The 18,186-nt window shown below is 28.8% G+C and overlaps 1 protein-coding gene across 1 annotated transcript in view; it reads left to right on the top strand.

Moving 5' to 3' along the window:
* Positions 1 to 634: 634 nt before the first annotated feature.
* LOC135926327 (tetratricopeptide repeat protein 13-like) overlaps positions 635 to 18,186 on the top strand; it is a 33,620-nt gene continuing 16,068 nt past the window's right edge. The window contains exons 1-12 of the mRNA XM_065462164.1: positions 635 to 719; positions 762 to 837; positions 884 to 951; positions 5,145 to 5,204; positions 5,305 to 5,415; positions 8,367 to 8,480; positions 8,861 to 9,001; positions 9,314 to 9,393; positions 9,683 to 9,887; positions 10,047 to 10,178; positions 12,581 to 12,653; positions 14,953 to 15,077. Coding sequence (XP_065318236.1) covers positions 792 to 837; positions 884 to 951; positions 5,145 to 5,204; positions 5,305 to 5,415; positions 8,367 to 8,480; positions 8,861 to 9,001; positions 9,314 to 9,393; positions 9,683 to 9,887; positions 10,047 to 10,178; positions 12,581 to 12,653; positions 14,953 to 15,077 — 1,155 coding nt within the window. The 5' untranslated portion in view covers positions 635 to 719; positions 762 to 791. The remainder of the gene's footprint in view (positions 720 to 761; positions 838 to 883; positions 952 to 5,144; positions 5,205 to 5,304; positions 5,416 to 8,366; positions 8,481 to 8,860; positions 9,002 to 9,313; positions 9,394 to 9,682; positions 9,888 to 10,046; positions 10,179 to 12,580; positions 12,654 to 14,952; positions 15,078 to 18,186) is intronic.

Genomic DNA, 18,186 nt, shown 5'->3' with positions numbered 1-18,186 from the left:
TGTAGGTAGTATTAATTACGAAAAATACATATTTAGTGTTAATGTTTAGGTGAAACTATAGTAAAAATAAAACTATTATAAAACTAAAAATATAAATGACATTTTTAAAAAAATTTAGAAAAATTTATTAATATAGAAAACCCATTTTATTCAATTTTTTCTGAAAAATATTTTATTAAGAATTGATAAAATGACCTAAGATATTTTAATGTTTATTAATATTAATTCTCCTTAAATATATATTTTTTTATAAGTAATAATGAATATTATTTTTTTAGATTTATGCCATATGTTTAAATATTTATCCATAACCACGCTCGATTGAATATAGGTTAGTAAATATTTTTAAAACTATATATATAATTTAGAGCGATATTTAAAAGTAATATGTGTAATTATGAAAAATATATTTTTGCTTATTTTTATATCAAATATATTTCTAATTGTATTTTTAAAAGTGAATATAAATATATACAAATATATTAATTTGTATCTGTTTAATAAAAATTTATCTTATATGACATTATGGTTTTCATTAAATCCATTTTCTCTTAATTTTAATGAAGTATTAAATTCTAATTTTTGTAGTAAATATTATTATACCATAATCAAAACTTTACTGATCTATAGAAAATACAACTGATAAAGATATTAAAATATTTTGCTATGATCTTATTACCTTCTCAAAATTATCATCAAGTGATTCCTTTCCTTTTGAGGTATCTACATTTTTATTTAAAAGGAAATTTTATATTTTTAAGCAACATACCAAACTATTATCTCAAAAATATATGGTACCATTTGCTATTGAAAACATCAAGATTCAAAATCTATTTAGTATTTTAATTTTTATTAATCATATGTTATTTTTTTTTATATATAGCTCATGCATTAATTTTGCTGAATTTGAATGATGTTCTGAGCATAAAATATTTTACATCCTTGATTGAGGTAATTTTAAATTTAAATGATTTAATTTTTTATTATTATTGATTAATTGCCTAGCTTGTAAATAATTGCAGTGTTTTATGAAATCAAGTATTTTTAATAATTAGCTTAGCTAGTAAAATTTATAAATACCATTATTCCGGGTTGGGAATAAGGTACTCAAATTATATTTGAAAGTTTTTTTAAAAAAATACAAAATTCTTTCTAAAAAAAACTATCTAAGAGATAGATGATAGATTAAAATTATAATTTTTAATAAAATGTTTAAAAAATATCCACGAATATTATATATAAATTTATGGAAAGGAAAAAATGAATAAAACTATTATGATCCTTAATGTGTATATGTAAGAATTCTAAATTATAATGAAACAAATATTTAGGTAATGCAATGTGTTGTATTATACATGGCTAAAGTTTTTCCTCTTAGGTAATTAGAATATCTTTACACTTTTCCACCCACTCTCCCTTAAAAAAAATGAATATATATGGTTAAAAACAATAATTGAAATAAAAAGAATAAGTTGATGATTTTTAATAACTATGATATTTTTATTTTTTTAAGAGTTTAAAACCATATTTTTTTAAAAAAATGCTAGCTAACCAAAGAGCTTAAAAAAGTGGGTCTTAGGCCAGTTCCAAACAAGTCATTTTTTTCAAAGAAATTTCATGGAACATTTTAGTAATTTAATATATAATTTGGTTTATGTCTAGTGTGTCATCGTGCAGCCATATGTTTGTATCAAATGCAAATCAGTAGTTGATTCAAAGGGTAGGCAGGGTCTATAACAGTCAAGGGTGGCACTAGTACCACATAGTGAACCATGATAAATCGACATGATTTTATATTTATATGGTTATATTAAGATTTAAAAATTATTATTCAAATATTTTAGCTGTATTTGAATAATATTCTTGATATATAAAGTAAGGAATAGGATAATGATTGAATAATAAATTTAAAATATTCGAATATTTGTTAAAAGAACTGACCACAAGAAAAAATTTTCTGCTTAGTGAGCATAGCCGCCGACCTATCGCAATTCAAAATCGAGCAGCCGTAGCCGCACACTCGGCGCGCGCAGTTATAAATTTTTATTTTAATTGCTTATTATTTAAAAAAAAACGAATATACATTTTCTACAGATATCTCAGCATATTTTATAATATTTATTTAATGTTGGTTGGCAAGTCGGTCAATTGATCTGTAAAATTCAGTCAATTGACCGGTCAATTGATCGGAGGAGTATTTGACCTGTCAAATACGGTCAAATACTCTAAAAAATTTAAAGGAAAAATAAATTAAAAATATGTTTATAAAAGGGAAAAACGATGTAAATACATGTGATCACAATGTTTGCTTATTTTTTATGTTCACAATATCAAGAGGAGAACTCACTAGTAGTGAAATTAATGAAGTATGTGATATAATTCAAGAATGAGCTATTTTACAAGATAGTGATGACCAAAATATTTTAAGTTATATAATTAATTTCAAAAGAATAAAACAGCATGTTTAATATAGCAATCTATATGGAAAGTAGTAATATCCAGAAACAATCAATTCCGACCTCAAGTTAATAGATTGAACTTTGTCCACCCTGCCCATTAAGAGACTAACAATTCCTAGTTCTACTTTTTCTTTAGAAAGAAATAGGTCGATTTGGGTTAATATTTTTATGAAAATAGAAATCGATTGAAGATCTAAGACATCAGGAAAATTGATTAAAAAATATTAAGTAAAATGATAATATTGAATATGAATCAGAACAAGACTCTGATACAGATAGCTACACGTGAATTTAAAAAATTAATATTATAGATTCATTTTACTATTATATTCAAAATAAAGTTAATATTAACTTAAAAAAACATATATTTGAATTTGACCGTATTTGACCGGTCAAATATGGTCAATTGACCGAAACGTGTTTGACCGGTCAAATGCACAACCCTGTATTTAATAGAAAACTCATTATAAATCCAAAATCGATTTCGTAATTTTATAATTATCATGTATAAAAATTATTTTATTTAAATTTTCGGGATAATAATGATCCCCTTGAATTTAACGTCAATCCAGCGGTAGAGAAAACTCTTTCACTAGGTGTGCTAGTCACCCGAATGCAAATAATTTTTTGGCAAGCCTGGAAAGATTGGGAAGTTTACTCTTCTTTTCTCTCCAAAAATTTAGAACGTCCATATCTTGTGAATATCGTTTTCCAAGAAAACTGTGGCATTCTTGTTCTAAGTCACCTAACTTGGAATCATAATTTATATTTGTTGAATGTTTATTTGCCAAGTTTGTCAAATAACTTAAATTTAATAATCCATCTTGATCCTCATTAGTTATATTTACTACCTGATTATCATAATTCTCTAAAAGTTTAAGATGTTTTATTACATATTCTGAAGCTGAACTATCTTGCTCTATTAAATACTTTGACACAATTGTCAACTTTTGAAATCTTGGATCTAAAAGAGAAACCAATACCTTAATTTTAAATAAAAAATAAAAGAATATACTTAATTATTACTTGCAGATTACACACCGAAAATCGTAACGCAAGTTTTTTAGCATATTTTCCTTAAGAGAAATGATTTCAGAACTATCACCTATTAAATTTGTTTCAATTTCACTTCTAAAAAGTAACGCCAAGTTTAAAGTAGGCCCTTTTTGTACAAGAAATTCGACAGTTTCTTTAAATTTTGAAAGAAATGCTAATCGTTTTTCTACCAGCTCAGATTCATAATTTGAGAAAGTGCTTCCCAATTCTTTTCAAAACATTATTAATTAAATTCTTATTTAATCCAGATATGCTTTCTAGCACAATTAATATACTAATTTTAAGGTTTTCGTTTGCGTGGAATTATTGTTATTACTATCATTGGAATTGCCAATTTGAAAACGGGTATCCGGGTATGGATCAATGCTGTCAAGATCTAACATGTCTGTTGTTAAATCTATTGTACTTAGACATTTTTTTGATCTTCCTGGAATTCAAATTCAACCTCTGCAGTTTTATATCTTAGAGCAGTAATAATTTCTCTAAATCTTTTGCAAAAAATTTCCAGACTATGAATTTTTTTATTATCCAGAGTTAGGATAGTAAAATTATTTATAGAATTATTAAATGTAGATGCATCCATTTTAAAAATATGTAAAATTATGGTAACTTTTGGAATTTTATATTTTTGGTTGATTGAATTCTATAATGACGTCAATATAATTATGATTTTAAAATAGTAGGAAATAAAAATTCATCAAAATCCTGATTGACATTAAAAAAAATTACAACAGTGATGTTGACCAATTATTAGAATAAAAAGGTATGATATGAAAGAAATTTATGCGCCGGCGTGATTTTTTTAAACGGCGGCGTTTTCGGCGTAGCCAAAAAAGTGGCCGGCCGGCGCGCAGGTCTACTTTTACAGAATTTGGAATAAAAGGGAATCTTGTTCTAGTGGGTCTACCCCCAAACTCTTGCCTATAGCAATCTTATAAAAAAATGATTAAGCACTAATCAAACCTTGATAAAGTTCAGTCCATACCAGAACATTCTAGTGCATAAAGTTAAAAGTTGATACCAATCATTTACTGTAAAAAAAATATATCTAAATATTTTTATAATTTTGAGGCATTTGAATTTTTGATTTTTTTTTATCACCTATAGCATGTGAAGATTAAACAGGCTCACTGTAAATTTCGTACATTTGCTGTAAACTTTTGTGTATTTTATAAAATAAGATTACATCTAAATTTCATGGCAAAAATGGTCTGAAATTTAGGATGCGGGCACTTCTCGCATACTGGAACACATTTTTGATCAAATCCTATTTTTATAAATATATAAAGAGCCTCCCGGTAAATGATTTAAATTTGAGAAATTGGATATCTATTTGCCCTGTAAATATATTTAACTTTTAAATTTCTTTTATAATGGCTACCAAAAATGCTAAAAAATTTTTAAATGCTAGGACACTCCGGTATACACTTAAAAAAACATTTTGAACTCTATTATAACATAATTTAGTTTGTACTATTATACTTTTGTTAGAATGGGTTCTAATTCCTGTAAAAAATTTACAGGAAATAGGAACAGTTACTTCACAAGAAAAATATAATTATGTACCATGTACGAGGAGAATAAATTTAAAATATATAGTATATATATATATTTATACTTTTATTTTAGAAATATCCAGAATTCGAAGGTGGATATTTTGGAAGGGTAGCCGCGATGCTGCGCCTAGATGTAAGATTTATTTATTAATTTCTTTCTTTCTTTTATCTTTCTTTTTCTTATTTTACGATTTTATTTCATGTACAATTATAATAACCATTTTTTTTTCAAGGATTCACCCACTGCAAGTATACAGGGATTAGAAGATTTGACGTTTTCTATCAAGTTGTGCAATATCAGTCAATCATCTTACCTGCCAATGCATATCATTCTCAGATCCATTGTAAGCTACAAATAAAATATTTTTTTTTTGCATTTGATTTCTCACTATTTCTTTGTGTGCAATTTAAAATTCTTCTCCTTCTCCTTTCCTATCATCTTATAGGATATTAGTGATTAGTTATCTTCACAGTCATTTATTGAGTCTCGCACGAATCGATTTAACCCGAATACAACCCGGGCCCGATCCGACCGAACTTATGTCGATCGGACTCGGTCAAATTATATCTACAAATATACGAATCGTATCGAATATTTACATATTCGTATTTGATTCGTTTTTTCGAAACGAATAATGTCATATCAGTATTCGTAGTACGAATAATAAAACGATTTGATTCGTCGAATATTTGATTCAATTCAAAAAAAATGGGTTATTATAATTTAAGAAAAGTAATTTATGGGTTGTGGTAAAAAAATAGGAAAGTTTAAAAAAATTCATAATAAAACTTTCCGCTAGGAACACGTAAATAATTAATAATAAATTTCAATTATGAATTAACCACTTTCTTACTCCTCACTTCTTCGCTACGCTAACTGACTACATGTGGTACCGTCCACTATGAGAAAACGGGTAGACATCATGTATGGGATCTATGCATTAGTGAAAATACCTGATGCACATGTCAACTCCTGGTGGGTGATATGAAATTGCAATTCTAGCAATTACTTGCGTGGTAATGAATGGATGAATTTTTTTTATATTTATGAATAATTTTAAATTATTCGATCAGGTAATACATTTTTTCTTTATTCTTATTCGAATCGAATGACGAATAATTCGTTTTTTAGGTATAGGTCAGATTCGACCTTTATTTTCGAGAATTTATAGCGGATCTGATCAGGTCGACAAGATGTCAAATTATTTTCAATAATAACTCGGACTGCACACTGATTCGTTCATTTAAAAAAAAATTATAAATAGCCGTTCCAAATGGTGGATTTGTTATAGATTTTTTTAAAGAAAATTGAAATAAGCACCCTTTTAATGGGGGAGTTTTTTTTAAAAAAAAGAGATCATTGAAATATGTATTAAAAAGGGAACAAAATGAATCTTTGAATTTTGAATATTTTATATCCTATTTACTTATATATTTAATTAATATTTAAAGAAAATAATATAAACAATTAATTTAAAATAAAACAATTTGGTTTATCTAACGTGTAAATCACATATTATGATACTATAGAGTGACGATGCATTCATTAATAGTGTTCATCAATGAAAACAACTGGGGACGCCATTTTGATTACCCATATCATTACTAAAAATTTTAAACGAAAGGCCAATTTATTCCTATGTCTGACGCAAACTTTATTAAAGAATTGTTTGATCATCGCGATAATAAGTAAGCAAGTTATCGATTTAATTATAGTTTTTTAACATAGAATAATGACTATACGGATTACCAAAATGGCGGGTCCAGCTGATTTGCATTCAACGACGCTTTTGAATGCATCGTCAGTCTAGGCATTATTATATGTCATTGAACGTGACACGATTACGAACACAACAATCATCACCTCGCAAAATCTATATTTGATCTCAAAAAAAAATCTAAAATAAGTTGTCCAAGCTAGAGGTCTGCAATGGGCGGGCTAGCTAAAAAATTTTTTTTAAATATTTAAGCTGGTTACAAAATTTTCTTTTAAAACAATGGGCCGGCCAACGCTCCGGTTAAAACCCCTCCCATTGCAGAACCCTTACCTTGAATTCATAGTGGCGCGATCGCGATTTAACAGCTGATTGATTTTTAAAATCTGTTTATGAGATCATTTATTCTTTATTAAAATCATTATTTCTTAGATTATTATTAAAATTTGAATTAAATATAAAATTAATATTTAACAAATAAAATTGATCTCATAAACAGATTTTAAAAATCAATCAGCTGTTAAATCGCGATCCCAATCGCGCCACTATGAATTCAAGGTTAGTTCTAGTCTGCTTTTCAAAAATGGAGTCTAGCTATGACGTTGACTCGGCCCTTATCAATTTTTTTCAATTTCCGTATTTTTTTTCCATATCGTGGCGGATTAGAGTGGGTGGAGGGGGGGGGGAGGAGAATTCTCCGTTTCATCGGACAAAAATTTATGAATTTTTTTTCGTATCATGTCGGACCATAAAAAAAAATTGGAATTCAAATATAGCATTTTAATTCTGACAAAAAATAAAATAAAAATTGCCTGACACTTATTCAAGTTGATTGGACGGAAGTCACTTAGTGTTGTTAAACGGCTCGATTTGAGCCGATATTTTTTTAAAAAAATGGCTAACTCGATACTTTATCCCCGAAAGATATTGCCTAAACCTCGAGATTTCGCTAATAGATGTCCAAACCTTTAAGCGATCTCTATGCAAAATCTTCAGACAGGGATTTAAATCCTGGCTCTTGAACACCTCCTGAACGCTCCTATTTTTACCCGACCCCCCCCCCCCCCAAATTCCTGATACGCTTATATTTTTGTAGTGTAGATAACAGAGTTGTTAAAAGATACTTCTTAAATGGATCTAGATACAGATACATCGTCTAAAATAATATCTAGATACAGATATTTTAACCAAAAATCTATCTAGATACAGATACAGATTCCACATTTTTATATCTAAGTATCTAGATCCTTTAACAACTCTGGTAGATAATAATAAAATATATTGGCTAGGCTTCAAGATTTCGAGATGTCCGAACCTTTAGGCCACATATGCGCGGAATCTTTTAGGCTCGTATGATATTTTTTTTTCTGGTTAAAATATCGATCTTAACGACACCCACCATCGATGGAGTTTTCACTTTTTGAATAAGAAAGGAAGTAGAATAGCGGGGATCGCGGACCCTGAACTTTCCTGAACGCTCGTATTTTTTTTTATGTCGGACCCGAACCCCTAATATCCCCTGGGATCGATTTTCTTTAAAACGCATTTTTTTTTTCTTTTCTATGAATCGTTACGGTAAGCTCTATTCGAAAGCGGGCATGTTCGAGGAATGCGTGAACGATTTGACCCTCCTCTTGAGCTTTCACGATATCTGGGAAATTTATTTCTTGCGAGCTCTGCACCATATCCTGCTGGTTATTTACGTATTTATATTTTGTTTCCATTTTTTTAAAATTAAAAATAAAATGCCAGTTACTTTTTTTTTTTAATTGAGGAAACGGAAATATGATTTATCGTGACGCTTAATAAGAAGCGTAAATCGTTAATTTGGAGGCGGAGCGGTAGAATACCTCCAGAAAATAAGGCTAGCGAGGGGCTAGGTCAGAATGTAGCAATTATAAAGGATTTTTGGGATAATATTAATTATTTGGGGAGAGTTTGGTAAGGGGGGGGGGTGATGATTAATTAACTCGAACGGATATTTTTGTTTTTTTCTTAGAGGAGAGAAAAGTGCTATACCGCTAGTATAAACGATAAATAAAATATATATATATTTTTTTAAAATTTTCGTCAGAATAATCTAGCCGACGCCGAAGCGGATTTGAACTCGGCCCTTTCTTCGAGAGTTAGCGGTGGCGACGAAGAGGACCCCGAAGATTGTCCGGTTATGGTAAACTTTTTGGGCACTTTGCTAACCCGGCTAGGGAGACCTAAGGTTCGCATTAGTAATAAACACGTGTCGGGAGAAAAGGGGTGGAAGCGGGAGGTGGTGGATTGATGTTACAGTTTTTAATAAAAAAAATTTGAACCTTCCTTCCGCGTGTTTAAAAAAAAAAACTAACAAGAATAGTTTACATGTAATCTAGAGGGCGCCGTTTCTTAGTTTTGGTCATCACGTTACTTGATAGGCAAATTAATTGTATTTTTTTTCAGTATCTGTATAGGTTATAAACAGAACGATACAGGAACAATTTATTAATTCTAAAAAATCTTCTTTTTTTTTTTAAATTTAAATTATACACTCTAGGAAGTGTTGGCTCTTTATTACAAATGGGATAGATGCGTCGTTACTGCCCAAAGCATAGCTAATCTTGCCAATACTTACAAGTTTTGAAGAAGAAAAAAAAACAAATTGACTATTAAAGATGTGATCAATTTTTAAGAAAATAATTATGATAAAATTTGATTGACGTTTAAGAGAAATGGTGTTTCGATCGACTTCTAGAGTATTTCGAGTAACCAGAAATGATTATCATATTTATACGAGTCTTTTTCTTCTTCTAGATTTTCTGCTTCAAAAATAAAGTTAAGAGCTGCCCCGGTTCTTCCATCAATTATGGCGGAAAATATAAAATTTCGGACTATGTTGTTTAAATATAACACAATTACTGTAAAGCTTACTGGGTGACGCTGAGCAATCGCTTTCCGCCTACGCAACTCTCCCTCGGAATTCTGAATGCCCCATACAAAATTTCGACCGTAAAGTTGGGTGCGAATCTAAAGGCGAGAATAACGCCAATCAAACTCAACGTACTCATTACGAGATGGGGCTTATCCTTTACAGGTTCGGTCGACTCTCGGAATCTTCGATGGATTTCCGAGTAATTATTGCTAAACCATTTGTTTGAACGAATCGATTGAATTTACAGAAATAGAGAAAATGAATAAAATGAAATACAAAGAAAGGAAGGAAGAAAAAATTGTATATTTTTTTTATAAAATACCTTAATAAAGGAGTATCTTTATTTTCCGCATATAAGAAATGTTTGGACAGACCTTCGCTAACGAATGACGACATCAACAGTTACACGCGATTGCGATGCGTTTATTATACGGGACTCGTTCAGCTTAACAGGGCTCAATTTTACGATAGTCTTCTGACGTTTAGCAAAGTATTTTATTTTTTTTCTTGTTATCCTTCTTTATAAATAATTTATAAAAGTTTTCAATCTCATAATCAAAAGTTTAAAAAAAAAACGTCAATCATATATTCTTCATATTTTGTCACTCCTACTGTCAATATTTTCTAGTCTTTATTATATTCGATGTTAAGTTAGCGTTAACTCCCCAGGCTCAATTTATCAAAGAAACGATTTTGCATCACTCTTCTTATATATTTGTTATATTGAGCTATTTAATCTTACGATAAATATTATAAAAATGAATCCACTAGGAAAGTTGAATTATCCTTATTTAAATTCTTTTAGCAAATGCGTAATCCAATCGAATCTGAGAAATTTAAAATTTATATATATATATTAGGAGTGTACCGATACCACTTTTTGGAGGCTGATCCGATATTTCAGATATTAAGTTGATATCGGCCGATAACCGATCCGATATCATATCAAATTTTGTATTCTGTAAAGATACCAATGGTTTTTAATTTTCAATTTTTAATATATTTTTATTAGTATAACATATATAATTTTACTATACCATAATATATGTCATTTAAATATATTATAACGATAAGTTATAGTTTATATTCAATTCAATTGCAATTCTTAAAGTATATAAAATATTTTTATTGATAAATTACTTATTTATATAATAAGTAATAACAATAATCTATTTACATAATTAGTAATAAACAAATATATTATGAAATTTGAAAACTATATGGCAGAATGTTTATTAACTAATTGCTACTATTAAAATAATTTAACATAAAAATGGATTTCGATTTTATTTATATAAAAATAAATGGTTTTTTAGATAGAACTTTTTTAAAATTTTGTTAAAAGCGCCATTTTTTTTATCGGATCGGATCGGAAAATTTTATAATATTTGCCGATAACCGATATTTTAAAATGGGCGAAATATCAGCCAGATCCGATCCGATATAAAATATCGGTACATCCCTTATTTATATATAATGAATGACTAAACAAAACAGTAGTGATGTTAAGGTAACTAGTTACCTGAGGTAACTAGATTTTGGCTAAAAAATAACTGTAACTAGTTATATTTTTAAAATTGTAACTAGTAACTATAACTAGTTATAATTTTTGAAATGTAACTATACCAAAAGTAACTAGTTACTTTTAAAGATATATTTAAATAATTAATTTTATTTTTAATATGTTGTGATAAATTAATTTTAAATTAAATTTATTTTTTAAATTAAATTTATTAATTTAAAATTTTGTGAAAATGTCTGATTGTTATAATTTCCCGTTCAAATTGATTTTCTTTTCTTAAATTGTTACATTGCTGCTGGGCTTCAAATTTTGTAAGCAAATTTAAGTAACAAATGTAGCACAATATATTTTTTCCCGTCAAATAACAAGCATTGGAACTTCATATCATACGTAATAAAAAAAAATTTTAATTTAGAATAAGGAAAAACAAAGACAGATTATTTTAGAATTTAATATTAAATTATTAATCATTACTTACAAGAACCAAGTCTAACAAAATCATAAGCACATTACTCAAATTTAAAAAAATGATTACAACATCACTTGATGTAGTTGGATTTTTTGACCTAAAGTGCCAAAATATTCTGGATAATGAACTTATAGAAAACTCTATCATATCTAACAAGTAACAACACTTTTTCTTTATATAACGATTTTCCAAAGTTAAAATTACTCTTTATTAAATAAAATGTTGTTCTAACATCAAGTGCTCCCGTAGAGCGCTTGTTCAGTCTAGGTAAGCTCATTTTTGGAGATAAACGAACGAGCACGTCTCCTAGATAATAACCTTGAAATTAATTTGTTGTTAAAAGCAAATAAACATTTATTAGATTCTAATTTTTATGAAAAATAAATGTTTTTTTTTCATTGCAAATATATATTTTTATATTCGATGTAAATATTCAATTTTGCGATATTTTTTTATATAAATAAATTGTATATTATTTTAAATAACTGATTATACTTTGTTTATCCTAATTTTTTTTATATTAAATAAATGCATTCAATAAATAAATAATGCGCATATGAATGATGTATAAAGTAAGTAACTAGTTACTTTTGAAAATAACTGTAACTAATAACTAGTTACTTTTGTAAAAATGTAACTAGTAACTGTAACTAGTTATGTTTTTGCCAATGTAACTAGTAACTGTAACTAGTTATGTTTCAAAAGTAACTTTTAACATCACTACAAAACAGCCACTTAAATGAATATATTTTTCAAGTTTATTATTTTAAAGTCTAAACTAATATTTTATGATGATATTGATATTAGTTTTAACTAAATTGGGAAAAAAATTTGAAGAAGAAAAAAAAAAGACACGAATTTTAGATTTACAAAAATGTAAAAATTATGTTATTTTCAAAAGATTTTTTCCGACCCGCAATTGAGATCGAAATACGCGAATTCCGAATATTTTCGCTCGTCCATCTATTTGAGAGGTAATTTTTATATTTTTGTTTAGAAAAATAATTGATTCTTTTATTTATAACTTTTCACTTATAGAATCACACTTTTTTTTTGTTCCAGCTAGAAACGATTTAAAACCCGGGGACACTATCTAGTGTTGTAGTTTACCAGAGTTGTTCAGAGCATAATAATTAGATACAGATATTTTATTCGAAAATCTATCTGGTTGCAGATACCACATTTTTATATCTAGATGCCAGTATCTAGATCCTTTAACAACTCTGTAGTTTACTATTGATAATGAATTCTTATAATTTACTGTTCATTTATTTTTTGTTAATGGAAATCGTGGTTTCATCATGATCGGAATTTAAAAGATATCGAGTTTTTCAGAGTATTTGATATTTCTAAGAATTATTACAACCTATTTAAGTTTAGGGCCAAATACGAAATGCAAGAAGAGTATACCAAAATGTGTAATTACTAAATTACTAATTATTGAAGATAAAAACCATCGCAGAATTTAGTTTTTAAAATTATTAAAACTTCAAATTATAAAAATAGTAAGCTAAATATTTTGCCGCCTTAATATTTATATTTTACGACAAATTTAATAGTTATCTTACCCAGGGATGTGAACCCTGAACCCGGGTTCAAGAATTTTAAATTTCATTTAATGGAAATTTTGATAATGGAAACCTAAGCCAAACCGATTTTTCTAAGAGGGGTCCGAACCTGCCCCAAGTCCATTTTACCCCGGATTTAATAAGTTGTCTTTAAATCGGTCTCGGTTTGTTCCTTGGTTTCAAAATGCCCAACCAAACAATTTTAAATTTCTTGAACCCGGGTTCTGATTTGCATCTCTGTTTCTTACCTAAGCACAGAGTTTAACATGAGCATTTGAAGATTATTTTCACCCAAAATTTTGAGTAGAAAATAAAAAATAAATCTTTGCATTTTTTTTTGATCTTCATAAGAGCAAGATATTTTGTAGATTTTTTTTGAATTTCGATGTCAAACCCTGTATACCTCAAGTTCCTCTTAGAAAAATTGGAATTGTTTTCTTAGCCGTTTCGAGTATTATTTTCCCAAAATTGAATAATTTTAATTTTTTATAATGTTCAGCCTTTTTATGCATCTCAAATTAATAATTTGGACTAGCGTTGTTAAACGGCTCGTTTTGAGTCCATTTTTAGATACGGCTAACTCGTTGTTTCATCCAGAATAATATTACGCAAGCCTGAAGATTTTGTCTGTAGAAGGAACAAAGGTTTGGGCATCTATTAGCGAAATCTCTGGACGTAGGCGATATTTTTTCTGGCTAGAATATTGAGTTAGCCGTTTAACAACACTAATTTGGACGATAAATAAAAATAATTAACAATGATAAAAAAAATAATAAATTCTTAACTCGCCATGAAGTCTTACAATCAGTGGCGTAGCTACGGGGGTGGTTTTTCGGGTTTAGACCCCTCCCAGAGCAAATTTTTTTTTAGATTATACGTTACGTTCAAAAGACTTAAAAGTGACTTTGATATCAAATAAATACCATTAATATTTATATTTTTCTGGTTTTGATGTTTGTGGAAGGATATTATATTACTATTGAAATTATTTTGGATAGTATTATTAGAATAATCTACTAAATTATAATAACATATTATTGATGCATTTAAAAAATATATTTAATTATGAAAGATATGGTTATGATTTGTAAGATAAACCTGGCCGTAGGCCGGGCAAAAGGGCCGAAGACCCGTTAAACTGGGTCTGGTGGGCTTCGTTTAAGGAAAATTTCTAGCTACGCCACTGCTTACAATTAATATAATCATAAAATCAAATTCACGCAACCCAAAAATTATTGCGCTTTAAAAACAAAATTATTACCAACTCGCGACATCTTTATAAATGAAATCATTTTTTTTTTATTATTACACACCACTGGATGATTATTCATCTCGGAGAAACAGTTTGAGGATTATCAGCTTCTTAATACCTTAGAACACATCATCGTTAATCTTGCCAGTCCATCAGGCGCCTTATTTTCTCTTTTGAAATATCTTTCAAGCTTTCCTTCCCTTATATCAGTGAACCTGCACGCCTGACCCCGGTACACGGGCCTGAAAAAAAATCCTAGCCGAGCCGTGCAAATAGAACCTCTGCCGGTCACCGACTTATATAATGCTCTAAGTTGGGAAACCAAGAATATAAAAATTTCCTAGAAATGGTCACAAAAGTGCAATTAATTTTTGAACCAGAACCCATTACCTTCAGGCGCCAACTTTGAGAATTTATAGACATTTTTTTTCCTTTATCTTCTTTACATAAAAGAATATGCCAGATATTTGCACAATCATCTGGACACCAAACCTTTCGCCAAACTAGATTCGGACCAAGAGATCGATTGGCAGCTCAGGCACGCTTGGCTGACCAATACCTACCTCGATATCAATGATGTAACGTAGTAACGATTTTTTAAATTTTTATTATAACATTACAAATGGCTGTCATAATTTATCCAGTTGACCACTAAATAGCATTGCTCAAAATGGCATGAATTGGTTATGTTTTAAAGCGTCTTCAAAATAACATTCAAAAAATGGCCGCCATATCTGAAGCGAGACCAAAAATCAAAAATGGACATTAAATATAAATTGAAAATTATATTTCATACTTTTTTGAATACAATAATATTTATAAATGTTAACAGCTGTCGTCAATAATATAGAATACTATCTTAGAATACAAAAATCTTAAATTTGAAGTGTACAAGTTTTCAACAGTATACTGGTTTGGATTTTTTTCTAGAAATTTTCTAAGTAAGAGGCATAGTGAATTAAACTTAAAAATGAATAAATAATTTAGTTGATTATCGATTTTGAACTTGGCTAACACAAATCACAATATTATATTGGATTAATTTAATTTTCAATTAATAAATGAATGTATTTAAATAATTAAGATCGTAAAATAACTTAAATAATATTAAATCGATTAAGCTTTCAAATGTTAATACTTGATTAATATTTAGACATTATGAATGATCTTGATATTCCATTTTTTAACACAAAATTTTTGCAATGTTAACATAGTAAAAATATAATTTATATGTGATACTCTAAATAATTAAAATAGCACTGATTCAATAAAGATTCATATAAGTCTTGATAATTTTTTAAAATTAATATCACATATTTACAGATGTCAGCGACTGTAATGTATCAACTATTATTATAAATTGTATTATCTTATTTTGGTTTAAAGCTACAATTTATTGTAATAGAATAAATAGGTAAACTATTTTGTAAAAAGTATATATTGGATATATATATTTTCTCACTTTATACATATAATATACATAAATACCACATTATATAAACTCTACAGCGACTCTCTCCAATAACATAGAATGCTAATCTCAGAATACAAAATATTAAACTTGAAGTAATATTGTTTAATAAATTTGTATATAGGAAACATTTGATATAGCATATTCAGGATACGAGTGAGTACCTTATAAAAAGTGCTAATAAAAAGTTTATACAACTAAGTTAATCTTGACAATTGTTTTGTTAGAGCTAAGCTATCATTAAAGGACATAATAATTACCAAAGACCTGCAGAGGTACCATTTGCACGGCCAAGGCCGGATATTATATTTTAATTTTAAAAATTTTCAGTCCCGACCCGGATTTTTAAAAAAAAATATATTTATATTTATTTCTTGATTTTTATAGCGAATAATGGCGATTTCAGGTACACGGCACGGCTCGTCCTCTGATAATTACCATAAAACATGCAGCTTGATTTAGAGTGTAATCAAATAAATATTAAAGATATTTAAACATCTTTATTTTAATTGAAGATAACGCCCATCTTACTCCTCCATCATCACAATCACAAGTTTCTGTGACATTGCCTGATATCTCAAATAAATAAATAAAAATTTTAAATTCTATTGACAATTTTGTTTATAATCTACGTTCGGCCAATGCTAATCCAAATTTATAATCACGAGATTCTGTGATTTTTCCAGTTATCTTCAAGTAAATAATTTTTTTTTAGAAATTCTCAAATTGGAAAAATTTATCTATAATCCAGATTCATCCAATGATATTCTAAATTTGCAACTACGAGTTTCTGTGATATTGCCTGATATCTCAAGTAAATAAAATATATTATATCTAGATTCCTATCTTGACATAGCGCAAGCTTTATTAGACTTTAATTCAAATATTTATTGTAAATATTATTATAATTGTATTTATATTATTCTTAATTAACTAGAGGCTCGTCTTGTTAAGAGCTAAAAGGGGAAAATGTTACTCTTCTTTCAGAACTATCTCTATAGATTTCACTCACAAAATGGGGATATTATAAAATATCGCTGTAAAGTAGCAGGTTGTCATGCTAAATTTATATATGATGGTGTATACATAGCCACTGGTAAACATAATAATTTATTGAAATAGGGACATTCGAGATGTTTAAAACTTAAGAAGCACTCGAAAACATAATATCCCACAATCCTCCTTGAGACACGCTTAAATATTTATCAGCAAACTATGGATAAAATATGTTTGGAGGGCCCAGAAATAGAAAACCATCTTGAGGCCATACCATCATTTATATCCTCGAGGAGTCACATAGACAGACTCCTTATGAAATACCGTCCCTCCATGCCTCGATCGATTTAGGAGATTGAGTTATCAGCGGAATATTCCACGACAACTCGCGATGAACGCTTTCTAATCCATGGAACAGGCATCCTATACGTTTTGAGGGTTCGGACATGATCTACATGGATGGAACTTTTGCATATAGCTCCTAGCTTGTTTTATCACCTATATACCTTTCATGTTATGTACGTAGGTTATGAACATTGGAGTGATGCAAATACACGTTTAAGAGATTGACATCTGCAAAATAACGCTCTTGGGAATAATGTAAAAAAAAAATCATAAATTTAACCTTTTATAATCAATCATGTTAGGAAATACAAACTTGAGAGCTGATATAACAGCTGCCTCGAAGTCTGTTTGGCCAAATCGAGGATTAAAGGTTATCTGGCGTTTGGCCCAAAAATTAGTAATAATTTGAAAAAGCCGGATATATGTTTCTTTTGTCTTATCCGGAAGTAGAGCGTAAATGATAGGCATCATAACACCTTCATACATAACATGCAAGGTATAAAGTTGATAAAAATAAGGTAGGAGCTACATGAAAAGTTCCATCCATGTAGATCATGTCAGAACCCTCAGTCAAGCGCAACATGGAATCAGTGCCAAAAAAAGTATAGGTTACCTGTTCAATGGATTAGAAAACGTTCATTGCTAGTTGTCATAGCATATTCTGCTGATAACTTAATATCCAAAATCGATTGAGGCATAGGGGGCCGATATTTCATAAGGAGTATGTCTGTCTATGTGACTCCTCAAAGATATAAATGATGGTATCGCCTCAGAATAGTTTTCTATTTCTGGATCCTCCAAACATCTCTTATCCATTGTTTGTTGATAAATGTTTAAGCGTGTCTCAGGGGGATTCTGAGCTACTATGTTTTCGA

The sequence above is a fragment of the Gordionus sp. m RMFG-2023 genome, chromosome 3 (assembly GCF_954871325.1).
Source record: "Gordionus sp. m RMFG-2023 chromosome 3, tfGorSpeb1-WG-v2, whole genome shotgun sequence".
Taxonomy (NCBI): domain Eukaryota; kingdom Metazoa; phylum Nematomorpha; class Gordioida; order Chordodea; family Parachordodidae; genus Gordionus; species Gordionus sp. m RMFG-2023.
The sequence above is the reverse complement of the archived record's forward strand: the minus strand, read 5'-3'. Positions and strand labels throughout refer to the sequence as shown.